This window comes from Leucoraja erinacea, chromosome 23, assembly GCF_028641065.1.
Source record: "Leucoraja erinacea ecotype New England chromosome 23, Leri_hhj_1, whole genome shotgun sequence".
In the NCBI taxonomy this organism is placed as follows: domain Eukaryota; kingdom Metazoa; phylum Chordata; class Chondrichthyes; order Rajiformes; family Rajidae; genus Leucoraja; species Leucoraja erinaceus.
Window position 1 is genome coordinate 30,272,518 of NC_073399.1, and position 9,112 is coordinate 30,281,629.

The following is a 9,112-nucleotide window of genomic DNA, read 5'->3' on the forward strand; positions in this document are numbered from 1 at the left end:
GCTAATCAAACACCCCATGACCTGTCCACCTATCATTTTTGTAGGGAGGAACTGCAGATGCTGGTTTAAATCAAAGGGACACAAAATGCTGGAGTAACTCAGCGGGGCAGGCAGCATCTCTGGAGAGAAGGAATGGGTGACGTTTTGGGTTGAGACCCTTCAGATCTGCCAGGTTTTGCCCCACCCGCCATCTCTGCCATCCCTCCCCCACACACAGTCTGAAGGCAGCTTCCGACCCGAAACATTGACTGTTACTCGCCCCAAGTACGCTTCCTGAGCTAGAGTTCGTCCTGTATCTGCCGTTGTTAGCAAATGGAACACAATAGCTTACAACCACTGAGAGCTACTTATGCAGGACTGAATTATCTACTTAGCAATGGAAATTCGAGGGAGGCTAGTAGCATGCAATGAAGGCCAAGCAGAATTCCAAGTGGATAATGTAATTTTGAAAATTCAAGCTAACTTCCAGGTGTAGCTTAATAAGCACACGCGATGACAGGATTGGGGTAAATGATATCACTAACTCAAAGGTTTGGACTAATAATGTTGAGTGTAAGACCTCGGTTAACAAAATGATGAACTTGAGTTTCATAGCAGCAAAGGTTTAAGCCTTACTGCTCTGAAACAGGATCTTTAAAAGTTTGAATCCATGCATCAACATGGATTTCTGTTTTGCATTTGTATTATTAGAACCATTGCTGCTACCTAATTTTTAAAGCATATATCCATGTCAGCACAAATCAGAGTTATTCACAATCGCACCATCAATTCCCTTGACTCTTAAAGTCGCTGAATGCAACATCAAGTTAAATGTAGAACAATTAACACCAAGAAAAAAAACCTTTATTGACATTACTGAAATACAAGTACAGAATCTTGTACTGAAGCAAACTGTTAATTACAATAAAGTTCAAAATTAACAGCTTTCTAAATAATATGTTCAATATGTAAATGTATAAACCAATTACCAAGTAAAAAACAAGGTAGCTAAAGGTGCTTACTGCCTGCTCCATAATTTACACGCAGCCACGTCTCTGGAGGTGCAGCTGACAGGCATTTTACTGGACAGCCATATTTTCTGCACGTCAAGGCATCATTACAGGAGCAATCAGGAGAATACAGGACACAGCCAAGCACTCTGCACTGCACTGCAACACGCCACCTTACAGCTAACCCGCTTTACAGAACTGCTACACAACTGCGCCTAGTGCACAAAAATACATGAGACAATAAGATTAGTATTGGACAGAAATAAAAATTGGAAAAAAGACATATGCAAGTTGAAATTTAAAAAGGTAATTACTTCAGTGTACAGAAACATTACAAAACCTGGAAATAAGTTCCATGTTTTTTTTTACCTTATGTACGTATCCAACCAAAATGCATCTGGTCGAGCATTTCACTAAATCGTAAGAAGTAATAGCAACACAGATGGCACATAACATATAATGAGCCTTCTTAGACACAAATTTTAATTCATAACTTAAAACTGACAAAACCCATTATAAACAATGATGTTATAATAACCTTTTAAGCTGATAACTGCTTATTTTAGGGTGTCTCTCCATCACCTAAACAGATGGCAAGAGATGGTATTTCTTGCAAGGCATCTATCATGTAAATCTTCCAGCCACTCAGAATATCTAGAACAAAGAGAAGTTAAAATGTAAGCAGTATGTTCTATATCACAAAATATTGATAACAATATTAACTAGGTCACGCCAAAAGTGACAAATTGATAAATATAAACATTTATTTTTAAGCAATGTTTTTAATGCAACTTCTAGAAAACTTCATTAAACTGGTATTAAAAGGAATTTTCTTCAGTACCAGAGCATTTAACTTCCAAGTCTCAGGTTATGTCTTATTGAAGGTACGTGCACTTCCAGAAAAAAAAAAAAGCCCTGCTAATGTTGTAAGTGAAATTCTATAAAGACACAACATTGTGGTTCTATTTCTGGTGCAGAAAGCAATTTAATGACAATCCAACAGGAATTTTTCAGCTGGATTTTTGATTTAAAGAAACATGCTGGACTTAAAAATAAATTAAAAAAATCAGAATGCAATTTTTAATGTTCCCTCAATAACAATGTATCCTGAAGGTTATATATGAAATATAAATTTTAAAATTCAGAGAGGAATTTTGATATTTGCGGCATTTTCTGCAGTACATCAAGGAAAAGTCAGTTTTATTTAGTGGAGCTCTATTATCTTGGAAAGCTCCCATAGTTTAATTACCTTCAATCGGACCGAATGAAAGCCAGAATTGAAACGGTGGTCCCTAGTTACTTTAGGAAAAAATATTGTAAGTTGGAGTCACTTTATTTAAATCTTGCTATAATCTAAACATTAAATAAGGTGATGTTATCTACCTATAAATAATTACCAAGTAGCAATATTAATTCAAGACATAAACATATATTGCAATCTCACATTTGGTCAGGTGTGTGATGCAATACTCACCACAGGCCCAGACAGGTACAGCTGCCAGCAAGTTTATCAGCACCCCTGGCATTGTACTCAACAGGCATTCTTCCACAACCAGTATATCGCTGCAGCAGTGCAAATAAACTACAGGATGTAGTGCAACTCACCAAGCTTACCTCAACTGCACCAACGGCCACAAGACCTCGACCACCCCGCAGAATAACAGCAAAAATCATTGAAACATCACCTCCAGCCACAGATCCCCCAGCCACACAAGATCCTGATTTGGAACACAAATAGCTGCTCCTTCATTATCAGTCGATCAAAATCCAAAACCCATACCCAATGTTGCTGGGGTATTAACATAAGGACTGCAAAAGGTAAAAGCAGTCTGCAACCACATTCTTAGGCCAACTTGCAATAGGTAACAAATGACCAACTGCTAAAATCACCAAAATTACAAAATATATAAAAATTTGGAATCAGGGACCAAAGGTTTATTGTCATGTATAGTATGGTATGCAAATGAAAATCGGTAATTGATTGAAGCAAAGTTACTGTAAATAAAAGCTTTTTAAACACTACAAAAAATAACAAAATAAAAGTTCAGAAGTTAATTCAACATCTTAAAGCTAATTTAGTGAATAAAACAAGTAATTTGATGTCTAATGCATGAAGCAACTTCATAGGTACTACAGCATTCAATGGATTTCCATTTAAAACAGACAATTAAATAAATTGACAAACAGCAAAAAATTACTTCCAAAAAGCAGGGGGGGGGGCGCGAGTAAAAGGGCGCAGTCAATGGGAAAAGAAACGATTACCAAGGGAATAACAAAAAAGCAATAAAAGAAGAGTCAGAAGAGTGTATGTGGAAATTGAATTACAGGAACTAGGGTCAAAAATCACTTTCGCAAGCCCAGAGCACTACAAAAAAAACAAATGCTGATTCTTTAAAAACAAAATTACCTCTATAAACAAGGGCTCCCCTGGTTGGCTTTGCCATTTAACGTCATTGGGGATCCGCTGTGTGATATCAATTTCTTTTCTCTGCCCGATTCCCATGATCCTTGATTCAACAATCATCCAAAAATCTCAACGTGTAAAAACACATAACTTTGATATTTTGACATTGGGTGAACATAAATATCAACCTTAACAGCAGTGATATTCCAAATTGATTTTACTTCATTGCCACCTTTTACGATTTGGTGTGCCTCAATGCCATTGCACCGTGTTTAGTATGAAAGTGTAACTGTAGAAGTTGATAAAGCAGTTGGCCCCGAATTAAAATTTTAGTTTCATTACCAAGAACGATTACAATAATGGTTTGCATTAAAAGTACGACTTTAATGGAATCAAATAAAAATTCATATGGTTGGACATCTAATTAGGTTTTCCGTCATTTCTGTCCAGGCTGCAACAAAATAGTGCAGCATTTTTATTTAAATTAAATTAGAAGAGGTAGACTAGTGAAGAAACTCAATTTCACATTCTAACAAAATGGTCTTGAGCAAAAACAGCACCATTGTTTTCCCTTCAGAAGTAAACAGGTTTCTACTGCAGAATGTCATTCTTTTCCCCCATTTGAATTCCTTTCAGAATAACATTTATCATCAGCAGCAGCTTTTACCTACCATTAAACTTCAGACAGCAAGGCACTTCGCAAGAGTCAGATTGGGAGCAGAACTGGACTGCAACAGGGCTCACGAGCCCTCCAAAGGCTAAAACCCTTCTGCAGCTATTGTTACAGAAACTTATCAGGATTCGAAAAATTAAAGGTTAAGCCCACTACAAAACAATGTATTCATGCAACATCATCTTTAGCTGGTTGTGTTATTGCAGCAGTGAACAACCGTTTGTAATTGAATAAGGAGGGCGATTTAAAAAAATCAAATATGGGGAGAAGACATTTGCAAGCACAACTTGGAAGAAACAATAAATGAAAATAAATCATAAAAACTAGATACAAATATATTACTTTAGGCAATCTTAATATTTTGAGAGATTATAGTCAAGTCTTCATACCCCTCCAGCTCCTCAAGTGGTTCACTCCCAACACTGCTGATGGCCCACATTGTCATCTCAATGTCCACACATGACCTCCATAAAATAAATGAAATGAACTATAACCTTGCAGGTTTTTTTAAATTAGCTGCTTTTCCTCAAACATGATTGTGGATGGCATAATGAATTGTCTTATGAAGTTCTTGTGGCTCATGCATGAAATAGTCAGATTGCATTTTGGGATCGGGACTATACTGTAATTTCAACTGTTATGTTCATTCAGCTCTTCCACTGCTTAACACAATAACATCTCCTCTGCTAAATAGGGGAAAAAACATACATGTTAAAACTGGCCATCAGGATTGTTTGCTTCATGAAAGAATAGTCCCAGAGGAAATGTCTTAGCTTTTCACGGATGCAAAGGGGCAGGTTGAAAAAAAGGGCAGTTACAAGTATCACTGGAAGTTGAAGATTTCAGTTGGGCTCAGCATCTTGTAAATTCTCTGTCAGTTATCACAATTCACCAAAGAAGTGATCAAAAGTTACCAAATCAAAAATAACCAAATACAGTAATAATTGGTCAGCAATATTGTTTAGTAATTTCCCATATTGAATAGGCATTCAGAAATGCAAGGAAAGCCAGCTTCTGTTAAGTGAAGAGCAGTGAAAAGGCTAACATCAACAAACAAATGGTTTCAACAGTATAGTATATTGCTAATGCAAAAAAAAAAAAAACAACCTTTTCCAATAAATTGATTTCTCCTGTACCTGACAATTAAATTAACTTGCATCAAGAATGATTTCCATTTATTAACAATAGTCCAATACAAATCACCCTGATTTGTTCGATGATAATTATACATTCTTTCTATATTACTCAGTAATTAGCCTATTTATATATGCAAATTAATCTCAATATAATAGCATCACTTAAATCTATATACTCACTTTGGTGCCATTTACCACTTCACGGTGATTCAATTCCATCTTTCTGTGGAGATGTTGAATTAATTGGTGTCTTGGATCTGGATTTAGACTTTGACCCATGAGACATCCGAGATATACTTCTAGATCGTGACCTGGACCTCGATCTTGACCTTGATTTTGACTTGGACCGCGATCTTTCAATGGATCTAGATTTGGAACGGGATCTAGATCGGGTAAACGAACGAGATCGGGACCTGCTGTAACGAGATCTTGACCTACTTCGGCTTTTACTTCTGGATCTGGTATGCGATCGACGGCGTCTTCTGGGACTAATTTGAGTGACAAAACAGGGCAGAAGCAAGGGAAAATTAAGTACGAAACATTGACAAACAATAAATTAACAGAATTCATCTCCCATCTCTTATAAATATAGCTCCAAGGTGACCATTCATTAGTGCACTTGTCCGGATAATCTGTCTGTACATTAAGCAAATGAAGTACAGGTGGAAAATCCAACCACGGTGTAAATATTAATTACAAACATTTACTTATTTTCATCCTAAATTTCACACGTGTATTGGCCAATTGCTTATGTTGCTGAATAATGTACTATCTTTCTCCAACACAGTGACAGTTCATGATGCACATGATCAACAAAATAAATGATTTTCACTTCCCCATGGTAACTGGGACAGGAAAACTGTAGAGTAAATTATTACAACCATGGGAGTTTCCTTGTTTGAATACAATCTAATAATGATCTGAGACTTTGTGGATTTCTTGAATACAAAACATAAAGAAAATATACATTTTAAATCACCCACTTGTATCTTCGAGATCATTGGAATGGTAGTAAGCATACCATCCCTCCATCAGGAATTACACAGAATGGAATACATCAACACAAATAAATGCGATGAAGAAAAAAGTGTGCGTGCCCCTTCCTTGCTAAAGAGTTACAGACCAGTAAAATGGAAAATGATTAAATAAAAACAGCCACTGAAATAAATATACTTTTCCCCCAAAACAAAATTTAAACACCTAACTCATGTTGGACAACAAATTAAAGGATTAAAACTCAATATTTTTCTATTGTAGTCAACTTTCCCTCCAGTCCCAAAGCTTCATCTTCCCACCAAATAGCCAGAACTTTATCTTCCCACTAAATAGTTAATTACGAGAATAATACTACTTTTAAACAAAGCACACGAGCATTACTAGCTCAGTGTAAAAGTCACACCACGAATAACATTGCAGACGGAGGGAGCACACACTTATCACGACAAATGAAACAAAATATCAAATTTCAATATCTAAAGAGGCGTCTGTGATAACAATGCCTCCCCCACATTGGCGTTTATGAGACGGCGCAATAAAGATGAAAAAAACATTAAGTAGAAAAGTCTCGGAGATCGCTCAAAAACACAACACTTTTTGTCTAGGCTGGAAGTTAATATCACACCAATGCCTCTTCAGGCTTGCCATGGATACAATCTATTGAATACGCATCCCTCGTTTTAAGTCGGGACCCTTCTTCAGAAAGAATAACACTTAAGATCCGTAACTTTCTATCAACGTTCTGCCTAAAAAAGCAAATGTAACCTCATGCTCAGAATCCCTACAGAAATAGTCAAACACAGAAACAAGCCAGTTGGTCGAAGTCCTGGCAACATCCTTATAGGGAGGTTTCACGGCAGTCGGGTCACGACCCATGACCTGTACTATTGCTACGCTACGCCAAATGGAGTACACGCGATGAACTGCAGGTAAGCACTTATCATTGTTTCCAGCGTAGCGGGCCCATTAAAACCCGCCGAAATGGTCAATTTTTGCGCCGTAAATAATTATGGAAGTCGGGGTACATGTGAGAGACATGTCCCCAACTTCAGAATTCCAAAAGTGAAGCGAAATGTAGGTAAATAGAAGCGAGAGCTGAAGGGACAACAGCAGCTAAAGTGCTTGGTAAACATTGGCCGTGCAGATATCGGAATTGAAAATACTGGGAATTATCGTGTTTGCTCACTGCATTTCATCAACAGTAAGGCATTATTTGTGTTTTTTCTTGATTCCTTTGATATCTAAAAAGTCTCAGAAGTGATAAATCTGACTGTAAATTTTTCTTCAGATGCGTTTTCATTTTGTATGTAAAAACCCACTTGAGAACCATGGGCGATTAAAAAAATTTACAGCCAGATTTATCACTTCTGAAACTTTTTAGATGCCAAAGGAAGAAAAAACACAAATAATGCCTTAGTTGATGAAATGCAGTGAGCAAACGGCCAATGTTCGCTAAGCACTGTCTGTTGTTGTCCCTTCAGCTCTCACTTCTATCTACCGTCATTTCTCCTCACTTTTGGAATTCTGAAGTAGGCTAAATGTCTCACACGCTTATCCCGATTTCCATAATTATTTACAGCACAAAAATTGACATTTTCGGCGGGTTTTAACGGGCCCGCTACGCTGGAAACAGTGTTAAGTGCCTACCTGCGGCTCATCGCGTGTACTCTATTTAGAGTAGCGTAGCAACAGTACGGGTCATGGGTCGTGACCCGACTGCCGCGAAACCTCCCTATTCTCAAATTGATGTAGGCCAGTGTGACCAAAGATCTTATAGCTTTGAGTGTGACAGAATCCTTCACTACCCTATCTACTTGCGATCCATTTTCAGGGAACCATGTACCTGTACTCAAGAGATCCCTTCCCCTCCCCCCCCCCCTCCCTCCCCAATCCCTCCACCCAACTCCCCCCCCTCAATCACTCCACTCCCCATCCCCCCTCTCAATCTTTCCACTCCCCTTTCCCCAATCCCCCCCCACCCAACTCCCCCTCAATCACTCCACTCCCCCCCCCCCCTCCTCCTCCTCAATCCCCAATCCCTCCACCCAACTCCCCCTCAATCACTCCCCTCCCCCCCCTCAATCCCTCCACTCCCTTTCCCCCAATCCCTCCACCTCACCCTCCCTCACCCCTAGGGAGGGGGTGCCACCCACCTGCGGCTTCTCCGGCCGTAGGCGCCGGCGTGCCGACGGGACGACCCACCGCGGCGGTGCGACTCGGCGGGGCGACCGTAGCGGGCCATCTGGACGCGGAGCTCCCTGCCGTCGAGCACGGCGCCGTCCATGGCGTCGATGGCATCCTCGGCGTCCCTCTTGTCGTGGAAGCGGACGAAGGCGAAGCCGCGGCTCTCGCGGGTGAAGCGGTCGCGGGGGATGTAGACGTCGCCCACCTTGCCGTACTTCTCGAACACCCGCTTCAGCGTCTCGGGCGACGTGCGGTACGTCAGGTTGTCCACTTTCAGCGAGGTCATCCCCTCGATGTCCGGCGGCATCCTCCCGTAACTCATGTTGGCGTTATTGAATAATAATAACAACACACACACACACACACAAACCGCCGCCCGGCCCGAACACAATCACAAGATGGCGCCGCCTCAACCCGGAAACACACCCCGGCTCTGACCCCATCAGCCCCAAATAACAAATAAAAACACATTTTTATCAATTCTATGAACCCATTCCATCATTATATTCACTGTTATACATCTCTTTCATTTCGAAACTTCAAAATTAAATCACTTAGAGCGAAATGCATTCTGGGTATTGTAGTTCGCCTTTTTTCTTTTTGACTTTCCTTTCGATTTTTTTAATAAAACGGCAAACGTTACAACAAACCGTTTACCGCCAGCGTATTAAATGCAATTGTAAGTGCCGCGGGGTAAAGGCATAAAGCAGCGGTTGTCGGTCGGGCTGAT

The 9,112-nt window shown here is 39.7% G+C and overlaps 1 protein-coding gene across 12 annotated transcripts; it reads right to left on the minus strand.

Annotated features, from left to right (window-relative positions):
* Positions 1-821: 821 nt before the first annotated feature.
* On the minus strand, positions 822-8,809 carry LOC129708445 (serine/arginine-rich splicing factor 2-like). Of its 12 annotated transcripts, none has more exons than XR_008725348.1 (7): positions 8,352-8,808; positions 5,383-5,690; positions 4,065-4,168; positions 3,397-3,496; positions 2,604-2,707; positions 1,528-1,643; positions 822-1,204 (listed from the first exon to the last, which is right to left on the minus strand). XR_008725348.1 is itself a non-coding variant. In XM_055654221.1 (3 exons), exons 1-2 carry the CDS (start codon positions 8,702-8,704, stop codon positions 5,402-5,404), a joined length of 642 nt encoding a protein of 213 aa, XP_055510196.1. In that variant the 5' UTR covers positions 8,705-8,807; the 3' UTR covers positions 822-1,643; positions 5,383-5,401. The 12 variants fall into 12 exon arrangements, 1 of the variants encoding a protein (XP_055510196.1); XR_008725345.1 differs by having other exon boundaries at positions 2,595-2,707; XR_008725352.1 differs by lacking the exon at positions 4,065-4,168 and having other exon boundaries at positions 2,595-2,707; positions 8,352-8,809.
* Positions 8,810-9,112: the final 303 nt, after the last annotated feature.